A 22,615-nucleotide genomic window follows, 5' to 3' on the forward strand; every position below is an offset into this window, starting at 1 on the left:
TTTCTTATACTAGCATACGTAAGTCAGTATGCTTGAACCGGATCAAAACCAGTGTTACAGGAAATTTAACACTCAGACATTAATTATTGAGCTTTATAATACATTTCTTTTTTTGTTTGATGCTAAGCTTAGTATCAGTCAATAATGTGCCCTCATAGCCAAGAGGCCAACTGTATTCTGGGATGCATTAAGCACAGCATAGCTACTTGGTGAAAAAAAAAATTACTATCCCACTATACTCGACATTGGGAAGGCCTTACCCTGAGCACTGGTCAAGCACTGGAACAGGCTCCACAGGGAAGTGATTACAGACACAAGACTGTCAGTGTTCAAGAAGCATTTGAACAATGCTCTTAGATATATGGTTCAATGCTTAGGTTGCCTTGTGTGGATTCAGGAGCTGAACTCGATGATCCTCGTGGGTTCCTTCCAACTCAGGGCATTCTACAATTCTATGATTCTACAGATTCTTATATACTGTGAGGGAGTGTAGCTAGCGTACTGTTCATAATTAATCTTCTTAATTAAATTGACATATTTAAGTCATTGAAGAAACAGCATCTCAATTATTGTTCATTCCTCAAGCATGAAACAACTATTAAAAAATGACTAAAAAGCATATGTCCATAGCCAGAGGAGACTGGGAATGTTGCCTAGGCAATACAATCACTTTAGCCTTGGGAAAATGAAAATGCCAGACTCTTTGCTGTGCATTTTTTGTCTTCCCCTGTGTGCACACATGCAGAATGCACATTATTGTTCTTTATAGCACTGGGACTTCCCCATGCAGAGGCTTTCCAGGCTTGGACTTTTTTAGTACTCATTTAGTGACAGTCATCCCAGATGGCTAGCTAACCGTTAAATGGCAACAGAGTAAAGTAGAAAGTGTATTGTATTTCACTATGCTGTTCAAAATGCACAGTTGTTTCTCAAAGCAAAAGAAAAAAAAATAGTTAAAAAAAAAAAAAAGTAATATCTGAAACTGTCAGTTCTTACACTATAAATATATTTTAGGACAAAGTTAATTTTAAGATTCAGGTTATCATTTCTCAACTGATTTTAAAAATACTACATATATTCTATTAGTGTCTTCAAACATGAAAATCAGAAATCGTAACACAAATCTTATATGAGAAACTGATAACAGTTTTGAAGATCCTAAACGGTTCTACAAAGACCATAATCTCCAGATAGTTTTTTTAAAGGACACAGACATACCAGAGCAACAATGTGCATGAAACAACGGACATATATAGCACTGGTAGCTAACAATTAGAGTTTTTCATTTTAGGAATGTCTCATACACTTGTGCTGTAGTTGAGGTAGAGTAACACATGCACTGTAAGAAACCAGAGCAGCTGGAAATGTTTACAGTCCTCTCTCAATAGTGTTTTTTTTTTGTTTTTTTTTTTTCTCATTATGTCTCAGGAATTGCATGTGAGTGAAATTGGAATAGCAGGGTTCTTGAACACTGCTCAGCACATGATGTATCAAGAAATAGATGTATCAAGAAACAAAATGTCATTGTCTTTAAAACTTGGAAACAAGGACTTGGAAATGTCTCCTTACCAGGCTTCTATTTCATATCACTAACTGAACTGCATCCAGACAGATGTGACACTGATATATAACTCAAGCTTGTCACACACTGAAGCTATGTATAGTCATTCACCTTTCAAAGAAAACACACATTCTTTGATACCTGCCAGTGCAGTGCTAACAACCAGCTGGTTCCTTCATGGTTCAATTCAGTTCCGTAATACACCTCTGTCAATTGGCAGATTATCAGTAAGAACCGTCTAAATGTAGTGTCCTTGCTCTGATGCCCCTTAGGGCTTGGGACACTAAGTAGTGTTTATTTGAAACATGAATGCTGAGTTTCATTTATGTTTGCTTCATGTGGAAAGGTAGATGCACTGTTACGGTCCAGTAAGAGTTAAATAATTTCAACCACTTGGCACATTTCATCTGACTCTGTTAAATGGACCACGGATTTTCTAGTGGGCGCAAAACCAGACAAACATATGGAGAACATTTATAGGCAATCAGCACACTTACACATAATTTGAGTGTCCTGGCTGACTAATGAGATTTCCAAGCTGCTGTCCATACTGAGATCACAGACTGCTGTTTCAAAAGACCTGTCCTTTATGAATCTGTTGGCCCAAGTAACTTTAAAACAACCATGTGTTCATATGCTTCCTAGCATCCATAAGGTTCAGACTTATTAGAGTTTTAGTTTAGATCATGACTATGTTTTTCCAGATTAATTTCCCAATTGACCTCACTTTGTGTGCTTTGCTTCACATCATATGGTGGGTTCTGACAACACAAACCAGATTACTTAGAAAGAAACAGAACCAGAAGACAGGCTCCAAGAACACGCTTCAGTCCAGTATTAAATATGGTCCACAAAACTGCACTCAATACACCAGAACTAGTTCAGAATTATGAGTCCCTGACCCAAAACATGTATCTCATTTACAGCCAGTAAACTCCAGTTTTGCTGCATCTCCAGTTGTTTCACTCTGCTTCTATTTGTCTGCACTACTTGCTGGTGTAGCAACACCCTTAGTTCAGGTGTGCTATGAAGTGTGAGTGAAAAAGATATAATTTTTTCTTTCTTGGATTCCATTTCTGAACTCTTCACACTGATTAACACTTACTGTATTGTGGTGGTTTCACACTGATGTGAAGCTAAACTCTACCACACTACTATCTCACTCATTCTCAAAAGAACAAGTGGATGATGGAAAAATAAGCTGATGAGTTAACAGAAGGATGGGGAGATCCCACACCAATTAATTACTGTCATGGGATAAACAGACTCAGCGTAAAGAACACTAATGTATTTTATTGCCCATTGCTAATACCAAACTAGAGAAGTGAGAACTAAAACCAAACTAAAAACACCCTACCCTAACCCTCATCCACCCTCTTCCATCTCCTCCCCCCAAGTGGCGCAGGGGAAATGGGGAATGGGGGTTGTGGTCAATCTATAGCACTTCCTCTCTGCCGCTCCTTCACGGTCACTCCCTGCCCCTGCTCCATGTGGGGTCCCTCCCATGGGATGCCATCCTTCCCGAACTGAGCCTGCAGGGGCTGACCACAGACAGCAGCTCATCAAGAACTGCTCCCACACAGCTCCATACCACGGAGTCCATCTCCCAGGAGCAAACTGCTCCAGCACGGGTCCCCCCCATGTAGGAGCTGGGAGCCTGGGGGGCTCCCTGCTCCTACATGGGCTCCTCTCCATGGGCTGCAGCTCCGGCCCCTGGTGGAGCAGGTGGATGTGGCCTGGAGGAGGCTGCGGCCCATGGAGAGCCCCCACAGGAGCAGTCCCCGGGCCAGAGCTGCAGCCTGTGGAGAGGAGCCCACGCAGGAGCAGGGGGTCTGGGGGGAGCTGCCACTCACCCGTGGGGGACCTGTGCTGGAGCAGTTTGCTCCTGGGGGATGGACCCCGTGGTATGGAGCTGTATGGGAGCAGTTCTTGAAGAGCTGCTGCCTGTGGGCAGCACCCTCAGGCTCAGTTCGGGAAGGACGGCATCCCATGGGAGGGACCCCATGTGGAGCAGGGGCAGGGAGTGACCGTGAAGGAGCGGTGGAGAGGAAGCATCAGGGACTGACTGCAGGCCCCTTTCCCTGTTACCCTGTGCTGTTCGGAACGAAGAGGGTGGATGGGAGGGGGAAGGTGTTTTTAGTTCTCACTTCTCTAGTTTTGTATTAGCAATGGGCAATAAAATAAATTAATGTTCTTTATGCTGAGTCTGTTTTTCCCATGATGCAGGATGTAGTTTTTCCATGGTGCAGGATCTCCCCCATCAACCCATCAGCCTTTTTTTTTTTTTTTTTTTTTTTCCATCATAGTTTCTCCACTTGTTCTTTTGAGAAGGAGGAGTGAGATAGCAGTGTGGTAGAATCTAGCTTCCCATCAGTGTGAAACTACCACAGGGGTTAGTTACAATGCTAACGCTCAGTTTATCTGATGTGCCTGCAATTTTTGCAGTTCCCTTTTGTTTTTTTCTCTTTCTTGTAGTAAAATGTAACTTTAAAATTGTGACAAACATTAGCTAGTTAACATGTATCTCAGTATTCATGTTTGCATCCTGTTCTATATCATCTTTATTCATATTCTAGTTGACATACAATTTTTAGAAAAAATCATGCTGATTACTCTGATTTTTCAGTAAAAGAATTTGACTCTAATTCTTGCACTTGACTCTAACTAATTCTTGAACTTGACTCTCTTTCTTTGTAGAGGCTCACAGGATACTTTGGTTTGGATTTTTGATGAAAATAGTGGTGATAAGACACCAATGTTTAGCTGTTGTAGAGCAGTGCTTACACAGAGCCAAAGGCTCTGGCTCCTGTTGCTGCCCTGCCAGCAAGGAGGCTGAGGGGGCACCGGAGGGGACAAAGCCAGGACAGCTGGCTAGGCTGGCCAGAGGGATGTCCCACATCAGGTGGTGTCATGCTCAGCAATAAAAGGAGGAAGGGGATTGTGTTTTAAGAGATGGTGTTCATCTTCCCAAGAAACTGTTATATGTGATGACCCCTGTTTTCCTGGAAGTGGCTGAACAGCTGCCTGCTGATGGGAAGTAGCAAACAAACTCCTTGTTCTACTTTGCCTGTGTGCATGGCTTTTGCTTTACCTAGTAATCTGTCTTTGTCTTAGCCCATGAGCGCTTGCACTTTTACCTTTCCAGTTCTCTCCCATATCCCACCCGGGGAGAGGGAGCAAACAGCTGTGTGGGGCTGAGCTGCCTGCTGGGGCTAAACTACAACAGTTAGGTAACGAATAAAACCAGTGGTCAGAATTTGTGCCTTTCCCAGAAGGCACTGATTCCTGTAACAAATCAGAAACTACTATTATCTTTTAACTTGTGAATACAGATATCACAAGGTGACTAAACAGACTCTTCCAAGTTGTTAGTGTGTGAACCAACTTCAATTGTACGTTATCAGAGAACCAGGTACTCTTAGTTTTGGTAATGAAAGATTGTGGGTGAAGAAACAATGAAAAGAGCATTGAGGTTTAGTTTGCAATGCAGAGGCTGTGTATCAAATACAAGTAACTGCAGTGCTGTGTTATTTTTTTGTTCTGGGATAAAATTTTGCTGCCTTTAGTGACTCAGAGTCCAGGGACACTCAGATTATCCTCTTGGGGAACGTGACCTGTCTGAGGGCAGAAACCACGGCACTGAAGAGGCTGCAGTGCTGGGCTCCGAACAAAAAAAGTCCCAGCAAGAAAGATGCTGGGCTTCCTCATAAAGGCATGCACGTTCTTATCAGGTCATTAACAATCAACAGTTTGTATGAGCTAAATACATGGGGGAGTTTCCACCAGGTTTTGGACTTCTGTGCTTGTTGATCCAATTAGAAAGGCAAAGAACACCAGCACAGTTATGCCCTATAAGTTGCAAAAGTAGCCCCTGAATGTGAATATATTCTTCCAGACACCTGACTTCCAATGTACACCTCGTTTATCTCCGTGTTCGTGCAATTATGTGATTTCCTACTACTTCATATTTTGTGCTTTGCATCTTAATTTGCATACTAATAGCCTTGTACTAGCACCGCCCATTTTATTTGAAAATACACCCTTGCAGGCTCTGGCCTGGGGAGGGCTGCTTCCAGTCACCAGCACGATCTGCTGAGGAAAGGAGCACTCAGACTTCGGGCCAAATGGGACTGAAGTGGCAGCGTGAGGACTTAATGGGCTCAAACTCCGAAATACTTTTAGACATAGGTGTGTTTTTAATGTTAATGAGTAACAATTGATCCCTGCCTTCCACAGAGGCAGACTGGGAGAGAAGCTGAGCAGGCCAGGGTAAATGTCCCTCATCAAGAGCTGGGACAGACTGGAAAGAAGCGGGAGGGGTTGGGGCACTACAGGACGGACAGAAGGAGGTGGTACGGGTACAGCAGGGTCTGGTCATGGCGGCGAGGCTGGGCCGGGTCCCGTCATCACCTGTGGTGCCCTCACACACTTCAACCACCACCCTCGAAGATTGCTGCCAGCCCCTGTCAGTCACAGAGAATCCTCGGTTTTGATTCGCTGAATTTCCCGCGGTGCCTGGCGATTGGCTCTCACTGCACAGGCATTCCCGCCCCTTGCCCTAGAAAGTTCTCCGCCGGACACGTGTGTTGCTGTTTGCGGCAGGAGGGTGGTGAGGCGGGTGGTGTGTGCTGGGCTGCGCTGCGCTGCGCTGCTGCATGGCGGTGTTGCTGGCTGGGAGGAGACCGACAAGTGGATCCTGCCAGGAAGAACCAGAGGCGATTCAGGACTGCTGTGAGGTACTAAAATGCAGAGTTACTGCTTGACTGGTGTGTGACTTTAGTTTAGGAGACTTGGGGTGGAAGCTGAATTTCTGAAGAACCTGATTTAAATTAAGAAGGCTGTAACTAACTGAGGCTGATCAGCATTTATTTGGTCGAGGGAAGCCTGAGTTGTGTTTTTTTTGTTTTTTTTTTTTTTTTAATTTTGTTTCTTGGTGTATGCATGTCTGTGTGTTTTTGTAAGCAGTGCTCTGTAGCCAATAACATGGGCTCAGGTGAGAATCTCAGTGAAGTACCAATCTTATTCATGATCCCAATAGTGGGCAACCCACAAGCAGGAGCACACCCAATAGTTCCATAACACAGTTTATATACTATATACTTTTCTTCTTGAAGGATGGGACCCTCCCTTGTTTCCCCACTGACTGGGTAATCCAGGTTTACCACCCATCTGATGCTTTGCAGAAAATACATGGCTTTCTGTTGCTGGCTTGTTATTTTCATATTTCTTTTGACTTCATTACTCTTTGAGGCGGTAATTCTTCTTCACTTATCTGACTTGACACCCTGATTTTTGCCTAGTTGCTCTAAGGAGTCCAGTTGTCTGCACTTTACAAGGTCATCTGTTAAACTTTCTTATCACTACAAGTATATCCCAATACCACATCCCTTCCCTTTAAACAATGTAACTGTGCAAAAACAGCATTTTTGTTCCCACATTTTTAACTCATGACACTTATTTATTCTTTTTTTCATACTTCTCATAGTTAATTTTTCATAGGCTCCTTGTTGCTATATTATAAACAAATATCCTTTGTGCAGCTGAGCTGGTTTGACAGCCATCTTACATTCATCACCAGAGCTTATCCTTGTGTCTTGTGGCTTTTAGTTTGGGGAATAATATCACTTAAAGTTTGTGTAGGACTTTGAAACCTCCTTATTCTTCCCAATGATAATATTAGATTAAATTGATAAAATTTATTGCAGAAATTACCTAAACTTGGCACCTCTTAGATATGATAGAGACACCACATGAACGTGTAATATGATTTATTTGTACTGAAATGCTCTATGAATTTAAAGTAGAGATGAGTGAAATTTCACAAGAGAAGAGTTGACATCAAATAATCCTGTGAAGGTCTCAATGCTTCTAAGAAAATTTGTCTGAAGTATCTTTAGAACAGCCTGTTTCTTTAGCCTTCCCCTACTTTTGAGTCTGATGTTGGTAAGAATGGGACTTGGTGATGTATGAAGTGTCCTGAGATAATAATGGTTGTTAAAGATCTATGTTTGAATCAGCTATTATATGCAGGTATGATAGTGTAGTTTTAGGGAAAACAATATGTGTTTTATTATTTGGTCATACTTTAAATAAAAAAAAAGCTACTAGCAGCAACACCAAATTTGAAATTTAGAAGCAAAGCATTATTTCTGTCTGCCAGGGTATAGGCTCCCCCTGTGCAATACCCTGTTTAACTCCCATAGCTCTCCCTGAACCAGAGATCTAGGGGCGAATGGAAAAGTTCTAGACAAGCCTTAAATGAGTCAAGTTGTTTCTGCATACTAGGAGTGTGTTTATGACCTTTAATTATTCATTGAAAAATTGAGGTAAATGTCAAACCAAATACACTGATCAAAACCCTGCTATTCATATGTCTGTCACTGTCTGGAGTAGCTGTTTAGTTTATTTTGCTTGAATAACTTACAGTTGTTTCTCATTAGTTTTCCTTTGCTGTTTGGTACTTGTCACCTTGAAGGTGGTTTCTTTGACACATTTCTTCTAGTAAGTACTCTCTCTAGAAGAATGGAAGAAGGGTATAAAAAGGATAAATGGTGGAGGTTAGAAAATAGAGAAAAAATGTATCAGTTATTCATTATATAAGACTTCAAACTGATTTGGTTTGTTACTATAAAATTAATTCTAATGTGATTACAGTAGGAGTATTTAGAACTGTATTTCTGAAAGCAATTAAAAAAATTTTTTTCCTCAGAAGAGTCATTGCCAGTTTGGTAAAAATTCTTCCCAATTTTCTCTGAAATAGAAAACCTGTATCAATGAGTAAAAGCTATGTTGCAGATAAATCTCCACAAAAAAATAAAAGCAAACCTAACCCCATCAAAATTTGAGTTGCACCATGAGAACTCTCACATCTGTGTGGTGATGAAATTAATTAAAGGCACAGCTGGTAACTCAGTTGTTTCTAATAGCAATGTGAAATCTAAAGTAACTTGAAGTCTTACTGGTCATGATTTAATTTTAAAAACCCTATACTTTCAGAGAAGTATCCATTTTACAAAAGTCTTGCTTTAAAATGTTCAGTGTTGAAGGCAGTGATGATAATGAATTTATTATAAAGCCACTGTTCAATGAAATGGTTGTATATGAAGGCGTGCAGTGTAAATAGCTAGTATTCGTATTTAAGGTAATTTTCCTGGTGGTCACAAATTACAGTACAGTGTAGTTAGAGTTGTAAATACGCAGTATGTCTAGAAACAAGATGTATTTTAACTTGGAGGACACATTAAATGAAAATGTAAGCCTCTGTTTGCTACTGGTGTTCTATTGACAGGAAAAAAAATACTGTACCTTCACATGTGTTTGTTTGCTATACAGAAATGTAACAGTCTTGCACTGCAAGGCAAGAACAGGTTACAGTTGATCAAAACAGCCTGTACTAGCTGTTTTAAATATACTGTCTTGCTAATTTAAATGATTAATTATTCAAAAGGCTGGAGAGATAAGCAAATTAAAAATGTTCTTTGTTTCTTCTGTAAGCCTTGCTTAAAATTTAAATAAAAGGAACACTGTTTTATCATTAATATCAGATAATGTATAATTTATAATAACTCAGGGTGCAGAAGATAAGTAGATTTGGAAGGACAAGTAAGTATACTGGTTAGCATTTTTGACTTGTCAGTTTGGGGAAGAATGTATGAATTAAAGTAGTGGATTAGCTTCTAAAAACCCACATTGCTATCTCAACCTCAGTAGACAGTGTTTAGTATTAATGTATTGAACTTAATATTCCTTGTTTTGCAGTGGTTAGTGCAAAAATCACTTCAGCTTTGTAATTGTGTAGGTTCTACCTGAGCCATTCAGCTGTTGTAGTATAGTCTAGAAATCAGACTTTGTGGTTTTTCTATACTTTCGAATCTATCCTTTGTATTTACTTTTCATTTTAGTCTCATATTAGTTACAATTGTTTATCTGGTTAATTTAAGTGCTTTTGTTGCAAACCTTATTGCACTTACCCCCAAAATATTTCTTAAGGCGAATGATCTGACTTAATCTGTGAACTAAGTCACGTGTGTCTTTAACACTAGGAAAGAACAAGGCCAATTGCAGACTTTTTCTGATCTCACAAGTCAGATTTTTTTTCTTGTAGAGCAGCACCGTAAATAACTGTTCCTACACACTGTGAGGAACAGGTAAATTCATTATTGTGAAAGTGGCAGGTAGTGTAATTGCTGGGACTTTACTCTGCACAGGTCTTCTTTTAATTGGTTTTCTACTAAAGGTTAAAGCTAAGGGTTAAACCAACTGAAGATGTTCTGTTTTTTTTGTTGGCTTTTGTTTTTGATTAAATAAGCTAATTTATTTAGGATAAATATATGAAGGCTTGCATAATAAAAACAATGTCATAATGAAAAATGAGGGAAAAACCTAGTTTTGTTAGCCAGTGTGTTAAGAGTGGTTCTATAAATGGTTAAATCAATAATTACTTACAAGTGAAGCCTTAAAGTAGCAATTTGTTGAAAACCTTTACATCAACAGAAAAGACTGCCTAAATAATGTTAGGAGCTCAGTATGATTAAGAGCAATTGCAAATACGATTTTCACAGATGCTTGTTTTTACATTCATGTTTATTTCACAAGGTTAAATGGACTACTGTTAGCACTGAAAGTTAAGTTGCATGAAGGTGTTCTCTAGGAAAAAAGAATGCTTCCAACAGAACAGAATTTTGTGATGAATCATTTTCCATAGAGGCAAAAATACCATCGTTTTTCAGGGAGAAAAAAATCTCAAAGGTGAGCCTGGGATTTTCTTGCTGGAGAACAACTCCCAGTATGTGGCAGTGGTGAGCAATCCTATGATACGCTCTTCCTGATTTTCCTTAATGGAAAAAGAGCTGCACAGTCTGACTGAAGAGCTTAGAACATGGAGAAGAAATGGAGATTTCTGCATTTCCACTTGCTTCTCTCTGTTTCCAGGCAACATTTTTTATCCTTTCTGATTGCCAAGAAATAAACTACAGTAACACCTCCCCAAAAATGCCCTTCAAAAGTGATTTTTTTCAAAATCTTCTGTAGGAAAAAATATTTGCAGTGTAGCTCTGTTAAACTCTTCTCCACCTACACGTGCAAAGTACAGGCTTGAAGATTAGCATGCTCATAATTCAGATCCTTGTTGTGTGTGATGAACCTTTTTCATTGTAGTTTCTATTTGCCAGATGTTCATTTGCCATTTTCCAGTAAAATAACATAGACTAAGGCTTAAGAAAATGATTAATTCTTCATTTACAGTGTTAGAGAAGGGAAAATATGCAAATATTCTCAAATAATGCTTTCTTAACCACCCACACAGTTAATTGGGTGAAGATACGCTAGTGAGCATATATGGTTCTGGGTATGTATGCAAGAGATCATAAAAAATTACAGGCTTTGACTCTGTATAGCAAGTAAACCTACTTTTCTCATAACTAATGTGCTATATATACTGTATGAGGAAAAACTGATCTAAAAAAAACAGTTTGGGGATTTGTTCAGGTATCACTTAGCACATTTACTGTGTTCTTTAGCGAGCAAGCAAGAGATGATGTGGAGGAACTCAAAGGTACCATTTATTTTAATCTGTCTAGAACAGATAGTAGTTCATAGCTACAATAAATAAAGGGGAATAAATACATAAATAGGAATTGAATCCTATTCCTCCAGCCCATTGCATGATTTGCTGCATACACAACACAGCTTCTTGTCATCCTATGTTCAGTGCACGCTGTCCTGACTGACAGCCCCTCTTCTCGCAGCCTTGCCTGATCTGAGAGATGCTCCAGTTCCCTGATCATCTTGGTGGCCCTTTGCTGGCCTCTCCAGTGTGCCCATGTTGTGCTGGGGAACCAGAGCTGGACACAGAGCTGCAGGTGAGGCCTCACTGGGGTCACTTCCCTCCTGTGGGCAGTGCTACTTCTGCAGCAGCCCAGGCTGCCTTCTGCCACCAGCATCCTTGCTGAGGCATGTTGCAGGCTTGGTTGACTTTATGCCTATGAGAGGCCCCAGGTCTTTTTCTGCAGCCTATTTTATCCATTAATATCTATCTAATCTATCTATACTTACATTTACTGTAATGTGACATCTTCAGTTAATATAAACAACAATACACAGATAGTAACATTTTCTAGTTTAAGTATACAGCACCTGTGCGTGGGATACATATGTGAGTAGTGGTTTGTTCTTAATGTGACAATCCTCATATGGTGAGAAATAAATTTGCAAAGTAGAGAATTCAGTAGGTGATTCATAAATGTTTTTAGTGAAACCATGAAAAAAAACTACTGCTTTCTAAACAGAATTGTTGGCAGCATCCTTTCACTTCAGATCTTGTAATCTGTTTCTGGAAGAGGTTTCTGGAAATTATGATGATAAAATCATTATCTCACACTCCTGATTTATGTGAAAGTGTAACCTGACAATAGAACAGTTTTAAATGCCTAATAGTTACTTGTGAATATGGATTAAGTCTCCATTTTTGCATTTTGTGTTTGTAGCATCTTTTTCTAATGTTTTCATTCTGGTGATAATTATTCAGGGAATGGAGGAAATCACATAAAAAAAAATCCAATTAATTACAATATTTAACAGCTAATTTGGATGTGGCTGTGATGTAATAGAAAACATAAACATGTGGGCTAATAATGTAGTCTGTATAAATGTTTTTTCTTCTTTCCTTGGCAGAATACCCAGAAAATTTTCTGAGTTCATCTCAGTATTTTCTTACTACTTATTTTACTTAACAAGATTTTTTCATCTTCTATTTTAACCTTTGATTAACTGTCACTTCTAATATTTCACACTTCTTAGATTCATGTTGCCAATTTTATTCTCTCTTCATGGAGAAGATTTTACAGGTCTTGAGCCTGAGTTCAGGCATACAGAACAGTAACAGTAAACTATAAATTACACTTATAAGCTGCAAACTGTGTATTCGATCTTCCTAATATTTTACTGCATGGAGTAGCCTTGCCTGTATAAAACACAAAGGACAAAATGTTAATTTATTTTTTTAACTTAATCTGTAGTTGACTGAACAGTATATGTTGAACTCAGTTGTCCAGCTTGCTTTCAGGCAATTATTTTTGTCTTATTTTCATATACTAAGAAGTGACAGATTTCATAATTGTCAAAATGTCTTAATTTAACTGGGAAATAAAGCCTGTGTTCTGTGCCATAGGAAGCATGGATGCTGCAAGCCTGGTACATTATACATTTGATCATCATGCTATGGTAGCTTATTTATGCAGTCAGCTTCTTAAAAAAAAAAAAAAAAAAAAAAACAAACTTCTTTGCTGTTTATTTTTAATGGTTTCTAATTTACATGGAATTTAATAGGCTTTAAAATCTACCCTGAAGCCTATTGCAGTGTTTAGCAAGTAATGAAATAACGTGCATTAGTCATGCTTACCATTAACGCATTTTCTAACTTTTGGTAGAAAGAAGCCTTGTTAGAAGTAAGCATGTTGCTAAAGAAGCAATTAAAACTTATGCTGAATGTGTTTGCCTTGCTGCCCATCTCTAATTAATATTCAATTCAGCAGATGTTCACCTGTTCTTTTTTAAGAACATAGGAAGATGCTTTATGCTCTTCACTTCTGTGAAATGATGTCAAACACCCTATTGCTTGTAGCCACCAGATAATTTTGGGGCTGGGGGTAATACTGGAGTGTGATTACAATTTGATAGTGTTGCAGTGTGATGAAAGTGTCCTGTAATATGTGTTGTTTAGAGGTGGATATACATGCTGCTGAAAAATTTTATTCATTTAATGTCAAAAATACTGCTTTCACAACACCTGGACATCAATCTATTAGGTACTATCACCACTGAGCTAGAGTATTCCTATTTATGCTATCTCTACTGTCTTCTATACATGTGTATCAGATAATATTTCTCATGCCGTAAGTTATGCATCAGTATTTCATTTGTGCAGTACTAGACAATTTCACATTAAAGATGTTAAATGGGATATATAATCCTGAGAATTCATGATAAATTATTTTATATTGAGTTTGGTTTGGACTGTGTGCTGAGCAATACAACTCAGATCATTGTTAGCACCTGTGGTTTAGGCATGTCAGTGTAAGATCCAAGCCAAGTAGTTTTATGGGAGAGGTAATATCTTTTTTTTTTTTTTTTTTACAAAAACTTAGAAGGAGGGAGGAGGAGATAGTAAAGAATTTTTGATTATGCAAGTTGGCAGATACTGCTAACTGATGTGTTGTCGTGTATCTACTTCATACCCCATTTTCATCATACTAGGGGGCTAAGCTATCAATAAATGTATAACTTGTTAAAGTTTTAAAATAGTGAATCACCTGTTTAAAGACAAGAAACACAGTTTATGTATATTATATATGTATAATATCATCTGTAAATACATTTAAGAAATACACAAGCAGTTAACTTATTTTCCTTAATGTTACAGAGATACCAGTGTGTTTGTCTTCCTGGATGGGAAGGAACATTTTGTGAATATGAATCAAATGAATGTAATTCAGAGCCTTGCAGAAACAACGGCACCTGCACAGATCTTTTCAACAGCTATCAGTAAGCATTGCATCTTCTCACCGTATCATTATGTTCCAGAACTGACAAGCTTATGCACCCAGTTATTCTTTCATTTCTCAGCTCTGTGAATGGAATGTTACTACACAAAGATCAACTAACAACTTCTGCCATGGGTATGCTGTTTGAGTGCACATTCATTTGAAGTCAGCAAACAATGATTCATTGACATTTTTTAAAACATCAGTTCAAAACACTTAATGAGTAACCTAACCTGGAACTACATATTGTCAAAGAAAATACAGGATCTTTGTCATATATGCCCCATAAGCACATGAGATGCTTTAAGAGTAAAAGTAGTGGGAGTGGATGCGTTTGTGCAGTCTTAAATGAAGAGATTATATCATTGCTGCCACCTTGTGTCTTAAATTGACAACAAAATAGTGATTTAGCTAAAATTTACAGCCATGCTGAGAGAAAGTATGAGGATTTGACACTGAATGTATTTCTAACACAAATGCCAACAATTCGTGCATTTGATTTAAAATACATTTTTCAGCTTTACAAGGATAAGGACCCCCTAAACTGTCAGCTTCTGTTGTTTATAGACAGGGATTACCTGTACCAGGCTTACCTATATTATAATATCAATACTAAAACAGTCGTTCTGTAGTTGAATGTGAACTGTTGCTAATGGATACTGACATTGGCTTGAAGAATGTAGTGTAATGACTATAGACATTGTAGTTGTTGCACAGTTATGTCTTAGTAATACAGGCAGTAATCAGAAGAAAATCTATCACAGTTGAAAATAGACAAAGTTTCCCCCGTTGCCAAAGACAATTTTAAGTTCTGTTATTTTAAACACCTTGTTCATGTGAAACAGTTCTGGTCAGCCTTGACATAATTAGAACTTTGGGTTAGGAGAATCCTGAAGACAAATTTTGGGCAAAACACATTTTTTCAGTTGTGACATTAATTTAAAAATTCTAACTTTTTTAGTCTTTTTTAATTTGAATAGTCTTTACTGTAAAAGTCAATTGAAACAATTTTAATGCTTTTTGTTTTTTAAATAATTTATATTCAGAATTTAACTGAAATACTTTGTTATCTTAGAACTTAATTTTTATGTAATATGAGATGTACAACTTTGGTATTTTCTTCAGTCCAGTAACAGAAAAACAAGACTGAAGTTTGAGAAAATTTCTTACAATATTTTAAATGGATTTTCTTCCCTTTTAAAGTTTATTGGTACATAGAAAAATGTTTTATGTAGTTCTTATTTTGTGAATTTTTTAATTATTTCTAGATTACTAATGAAAAATTTTATAACCAATTTTTTTAGCCTGATTAGTTGTTACCTTACGAGTTCTGGCATACTATGATGGATTGTGCAATGATGTATCCTGTTACTTATCCTTATCTTACCTATCCTTTCAGCTTCTGGAAGTGTTAAATATATTGTAGAAGTTAATATGGCTTCTTCAGATTTTACTCCTAGCTGGACCAACTGCATAAGAGCAAATCCAGGGACTCCCTGTTGTACAGTGAGATGAAAAAAATGCTCAAAAAGTACTTTTTCTGGATTTGGAAAATACAGAACAGTTACAGAAAATGTTTAGAGGAGAATTGGTTTGAACTGTAAGCACCACACGTATTTTTCCTCACAGCTATTTGTCCTCTTTGACATAACAGAACAGGAAAACTAGACATACCATTGAATCATTATATATTAGGGTCATGATAAGTCAAAGGAAAACAGTTTCTTCCAAGATACCTGTAATTGAAACTGGGAGTCTGAGACTTAGCAACCACAGTAAAAGTGAACAATGTTTTTGTATAATGCAATTTAATTTCAGTCATTAGAATTGCTGTAGTTCATATTCACAAATGGTAAAAGACACTGTTTATTTTCACAATTGCTCAATATAAAAGTTTTTTACTACTTTAACAATTTTCTCTTGAAAACAGCAGCAATAAAACGTTTGTTTTTCATGGTAGCTGAGCAGGGCCAGTGCCCAGTATCTGATTCTAAGGGCATGCAGCTATATCTTTAAAATTAAGTGTAATCTGTGAAGCAGGATAACTCTGTCCTAACTGCCTGATAGAAAAGATCACTGGCTCATCTTCTAACTCTTGAGCTGTGCCTAGCTGTTGTTTTAGTTGATCACTAGGTGGTCTGGACTGAAATCATGCGAGGCACTGCTTTGGAAATGCAACAGTGATGAAGCAATATAGTTTTCTTCCTTGTCTGGCAGTGTTTATTTTCTTGCTGTAAGTTTAGAGACTGTCAATGATTCTCATAATTCCCTGAATCTGTTTGAAGTTGGCTGCACCATTGATATCACTTGGTGTCACTTCTAACTTGAATTAATGGAATGGATAGATAACGTAGTCTGCCTTCTGTGCCTTTAATCTCCTTTTACTTATTTTCTCTAAATATTCTCAAATTCTTTTGAAAAGATCAATTCCTGAAAAGCTAGATAATAATTAAAAATACATTCTGTATAGAAAAATAAATTGAAAAGAATATATAAAAACTTAGTGCCAAGTTTCAAATTTGTGTTAATGAGAAAAATAATACAAACCAAAATAACTTGTTAAAAAGTTCTTTAAGAATTTCATTTATTTAACTGCAGTATTCGTTTTTGAACCTTGCTATGAAATCTTGCTGTCAGAACTAAAGGATCAACAAGTATGCCAGAACTGAATTCTTTTCTCACTGGATTCTCTTAATAGTAAAATAAATAACATGGCAACCGAGAGGAAAAAATACCTTCTCAGATAATGTTTTTAGTAAAAGCGTTTTAGAGTAAGAAAGAGCCTGAATCAAGAGTTAAGCTTGAATTGGTAATGTGAGTCATTTGTTTTGTAATTCCCATTTCATTCCAGTTGATTTTAGTGCAGCTGATAAAATGAGAAATTTTTCTCCTTTTCCTTTTTCAGTTATGCACATGGCACAGCAAATAAATGAAGTTACAACCATGCATATATTTCCAGTACACTGCGAACCTCACTCTAATTCTCATGATAGCATAAACTCTCAAATTATGTCTCTGAACATTTACAGACAGATGCATCTATTACCAGCTGAATTCCTGGTTTCTCCTCTATCCTATTGTACCATCTTTTCTGCTTCTTCTGAGGTTCTGCCCTAATAACAACAAACCCTAATTAAAACCCTGGGGTCTCCTTTGCTGTTACCGTCTTACAGAGAAACTTTAAGTGAAAATCTCTTCAACTCTTCCTGCAAAATATTAGGTAACATAGTTTTATAGATGAACTGATGTTTACAGTGATACAGAATAGCTTGAAATCTGATTTTAGTAAATATGACATTGAGGATTAACCCTGTGTCTTTCCAGACTGTTCAGTTCTTTCCATATATCCAGATTGAATCCCACAGATGCATGCTATTTGCCATTTTGGCAGTGTTATTTGCTGAGGTTGTTACAAAGAACAAAACATGTTAAGTGTTTTGCTGTTTTTTCTTTGTAGCATACCAATGGACTTTTCCATCCGAAATGGGAAATAAGACTTAAGTATATTTTCCTATGTCATGCACTGGAGGTCAGTGAATGTGACTCCAGTCTACAAGAAGGGCAGGAAGGAGGATCCAGGGAATTATAGTCTGGCCTCAGTATCGGGGAAGGTTATGGAGCAGATCAGCTTGAGTGACATCACACAGCACATAAGGGACAGTCAAGTGATCAAATACAGCCAGCATGGGTTTATAAAAAGCAGGTCCTGTCTGACTAACCCAATCTACTTCCCAAGATGACCTACTTAGTAGATAAGGGAAAGGCTGTGACTGCTTTTTACTTCGATTTTAGTAAAGTGTTTAGTAAATCTGTTTCCCACAGCATTTTCCTGGAGAAGCTGGCTGCTGATGGCTTGGACAGGTGTACAGTTCAGTGGGGAGTAAGAACAGGCTGAATGGCCAGGCTCAAGGAGTCACAGTGAATGGAGTTCAGTCCTGTTGGCAGCTGGTCACCAGTGGTCTTCCCCAGGGCTTGGTACTGGGGCCACTTTTAACATTTGTCTGTGATCTGGATGAGGGGATCGAGTGCATCCTCAGCAAGTTCGCAAATAATATCAAGTTAGGTAGGGCTCTTGATCTGCTTGAGGATAGGAAGGCTTTGCAGTGGGATCTGGAGATGCTGGATCGATGGGCTGAGTCCAGTCACAGGACACTCAACAAGGCTAAGTGCCAGGTCCTGCACTTGGGTTGTAACAGCCCCATGCAGTGTTACAGGCTTGGGAAAGAGTGGCTGGGAAGTTGCCCAGCAGACAAGGACCTGGGCAGCTGGCTGAGCATGAGCCATCAGTGTGCCCAGGTGGGCAAGAAGGCCAGTGGCATCCTGGCCTGTGTCAGAAATGGTGTGGCCAGCAGGTCTGGGGAAGGGATTGTCCCCTTGTATGTGGCACTAGTGAGACCATGCCTCAAGTACTGTGCTTAATTTTGGGCCCCTCACTGGGAGAAGAACTTTGAGGTGCTTGAGTGTGTGCAGGGAAGAACCATGAAGCTGGTGAAGGGACTAAAGGAGAAAGAGTTATGAGGCATGGCTGAGGGATTTTGGGTTGTTTAGTATCGGGAAGCGAAGGCTGAGGAGAGACCTCATGACTCCCTACAACTACCTGAAAGGAGATTGCAGTGAGGATTCTGTTGGTCTGTTTCCTCATTTGAGGAATAAGGGATAGGATGCAAGGACATAATCTCAAGATGTACCAAGAGAGGCTTAGAGCGGGCATTACAAAGAATTTATTTGTGAACAGGGTGGCCAAGCGTTGTAACGTGCTGCTCAGGGAAGTGGTGGAGTCCCCATCCCAGGAGGTATTTAAGAGATGTGTGGACAGGGCACTAAGGGACATGGTTTAGTGATGGGACTTGTAAGTCAAGTTGATGGTTAGATTTGATGATCCTGAAGGTCTTCTGAAACCTGCATAGTTCTATGACTCTGTCATACCCTTTTAACAATCACTAGACATGAGAAAAATTACCTTTAATCAGCAGTTCAATCAATCTACTAGTTACTTTTTTAATTCCCTTCTAAACAGAGCCCTACTCCTGTTTTATAGTTTCTGTAAGTTTTTTCAATATAAAACTTACGAGTAGTTTCAGAATGTTATTTGTATGCCCCTAAATTCTAGGAGCAAGCTTCTCTTATTCAGAGAAGATTGATGCTAAAACCCTGTTTCCCACCAACTCTTACAAAGATGAAATTTGCTGAATGCCAGAATCTCCTTTAACTAAATAAGGCAATAAGTACCTTAAGCACTTGGAAGAAATTACTGATTATGTGCAGAAGTATTGCCCATATATAAATGTTCTTCTTTTAGACCCTTTTGTTGCTTTTCATGTTCTGTTTTAGTTCTCCTATCACCCCTCAGACTTCAGTTGAAATACTGGAGCCTGAAACAACTGAGATACAGTTGTTTTGTAACAGGTCTTTTGAGTTACTTCTGAACATCAAGGTGTTATAGTCTTGTTTGCAGCGTTTCTTCAACTATTACCCATGCAATGATCATCTTCACATTTACTTAGATCATAATGTGTGCCAGTTGACAGATAAGGTAACTGTACTGTCAGCAAGAGTTAATCTCTCCCTTTCCCGTTACTTTCTTAGTCTGTTCACAAATACATCCCTTGCTGTAATTCCCTGCTTTGCCTCTTAGCATTTGAAGCCAAGTCATATTTTCAAAATCAGAAACGAATTTTCATTAGTGTAACTGTTCTTAACTTAAAAAATGGCTTGTTATGTCATTACAAAGTGTTCTGTGTTGTGCATACCATGAGCTTTGATTATAGTATTGTTACAGAAAGGAGCATACTGTTTCATTTTCCCCCTTCTGGAGAGGATTTATTTGGAAAAGTAAAGTTAAAAGCAGCCTCTGCAGTTTCTCAGAACTATGCAAGAACTGAATCAAAGATATCGCAAAGATCCATAACTAAAAGCATGCATATATATGCATTATATTTTTTTAAGATATGTTTATTTTTAAATTAATAGATTTTAAACTATCATGGAATTAAAAAGTAAATTGTGATATTATAATTTGAATGCTGAATTTAGTCTGCCTTCTGTTTTTACTGGCACTGCTATATTCCTTCTTACTTTTTCTTCCCCAGAAGCAGTAAACAGCTTTTCCCACAGATGGGGATCAGCTTGGCATTTAATGGTCCCTGATGCCAAACTCTGGAACACTTTTTTGCGAGCAGCATCTGGCTTCTTAGCTGGCATTTTTTCAGGGTTCTTTGGCGAGCTCTTCCTCTCTAGCTGCTGAGATGTTTCCCAAAACATTTGGCTGTTGTGCTTTTGACATCTTCAGTTGTGACTCATAATTTTATTTTCACCCTAGTACCAAGTTCTGTTCTCTTACATAAAGACATCTTCAAAAGATTTATATGGCCGGCTGGGAGACTTCCTAATGAATTATCTAAAGAAATTTGTGAAAGAGCAAACAAACGTTACCTACAAAGACAGCAAATGTTTTATATTTTTATCTGGTAACACTGCTAACAACTGGAAATATGTAGTGTGCTGCTTGTTTCAATGCAGTGTATGAAATGGACTTTAGGGTTTTCATTGCCTTAGGCAGACAACAAAATATTGCTTTGCTATCTCAGTAGTATGTACTAAAAAAAGTCACTGACATTTTGCAGCCTTTGGGGTAAATTTTGGCTGTTATTCAACAGTTTTCAGAAAGGATAGTTGCATTTTTATTTAAAATCCTAACCATATAAAGTTTCATGTGAAATCAATATTGAAACATGAAAATACACCAAGCCAGCTCATGAGCTTTCCATCTTGAACAGTAGTGTTGTTCCTTCTGGTATATTAAATCACTGGGAGATGTGTTTTAAATAAATGTTTTATAATACCTTTTGGTTACGGACACCCAAGGAGTCATGAAATGATCATTTTGTTGAATGTGGGTTAAATGGAGGGAGCACAAAACACTTTCTAAAATAATGAAGTAACTGTGAGTGCATGAGATGTGCTAAGTTACCCATATTAATCATACCTGTGGGTTTAAAAATTACAAAATACGTATTTTAAAAAAGTTTCCAAAATAACATACAAATACATGAGTGCATCAAACAGATGAAGCAGTTCGCACAGCAGTTTCTGGGCTATAATTTGAGATATGCTAGATTTTCTGTGGACTGGTAGGAACTCTTTAAGGAGCTTCAGGGTTCCTGCAGCTTGTGTAAGGAATGGCTACAGTAAGCTGTGACTGATAGCAAACTGTGACAGCTGCTCACAAGCTTGTTGTCAACTTTTTGAACAAAGGGGGCTTTTAGACTTATGTTTCCAGCTGACTCATTAGGGAGAGTCTAGCACCCTTTCAGGAAGTGCAGGAGGGCATGAAGTTAACTACCAGGCCTGGAGCACAGCCACCAGAGGCTGCAGTTAGTGAAGCAGGGGGCCAGAAACGGACATTGCTTAGCAATGGTGCTGCAGGGTGCAATCCCCAACCACCCACTGGAGCAACTATCCCAGCATATCAGAGACCTCAGAACAGACAGCTTCCAAAGCAGGATGCTGTTCTCTGCAGCCCCAAGCTGGAAGATGTATGATGCCTCTTCTGGAGGCAGGGGTCAGGGTACAGTGTCCTTGCCTGCAGGAGGTGCATGTGGACTGGAGGATCTGTGCTTCCAAGTAAATGTGCTGCAGGAGGCAGTCAGCAGCAGACTGCACAGCTTCAGAGGTAATGAGAAGAGCAGCATCTTCTCCAAGACACTGCAGATACCAGAACCTGAACTCATAAGCATAGTGAAGGAAGAGCAGGCAGAGTCTGTGTTTGTGAGATTGGGAAATACCTCGTGATGGTCTGTGATGATGAAGGCTGGAAGCACGACATTGACATCAGGATAATGTGTCCTGTTTTATCTGAAGCTTTGCAGCCATGGAATAGGTTCAGAGACTTGGTAGCGGAGGAGGGACTGGAAATTTTGTCCAGTGAAGCATCTGAATGAGCTGAAGCTGAGCCACAAAACAGCACTGGGAAGGAAGGATGGGTGGTGGTACCAAGAGATTCCCTACTGCAGGAACCTGATAGGATAAAAGTTGCTGAGGAAATCTGAGCCCACTCCTGATTATCTTCAAAAGGTCTGGTTGCTTGGTAAAGGTTCTTGAGGATAGGAAGAAAGCCTGAAAATGGAAGTGCGCCATGGAATAGGAAAAAGAAAAAGGCAGAAAAAGGAAGGCCAGAAATGGAATGTGTCACTGCTACCTTCAAAAAAAAAAAAAAAAGCAAGAAGTATTTGGGAAACTGTGGAGCAGTCAGCTTCACCCCAGTCTGTTGGAGTAAGCAATTCTGGAAACCATTTCTACATACATGATTTATAAGAAGGTGATCAGGAGCATAGATTAACAAAGGGGAAAGCGTGCCTGGCCAACCTGATATAATTCAATGAGATGAATTGTCAATGGGGAATCCTGTCAGTGTGTGTAAGTACTGCAGGGGAGGGGGCAGGTAAAGAAGCCAGAGCCAGATGCTTCTCAGTGGTGCTTCTCTGCGAAAGGACAAGTGATGGGCACAATCTGAAAT

At 38.8% G+C, this 22,615-nt stretch overlaps 1 protein-coding gene across 1 annotated transcript in view; it reads left to right on the forward strand.

Annotated features, from left to right (window-relative positions):
• Window positions 1–22,615, forward strand: part of EYS (eyes shut homolog) — a gene marked incomplete at its 5' end in the record, with an annotated part of 718,160 nt that overhangs the window by 187,731 nt on the left and 507,814 nt on the right. The window contains one exon of the mRNA XM_082756672.1: window positions 13,980–14,101. Coding sequence (XP_082612798.1) covers window positions 13,980–14,101 — 122 coding nt within the window. The remainder of the gene's footprint in view (window positions 1–13,979; window positions 14,102–22,615) is intronic.

This window comes from Aythya marila (assembly GCF_965140915.1).
Source record: "Aythya marila genome assembly, chromosome: 3".
In the NCBI taxonomy this organism is placed as follows: Eukaryota; Metazoa; Chordata; class Aves; order Anseriformes; family Anatidae; genus Aythya; species Aythya marila.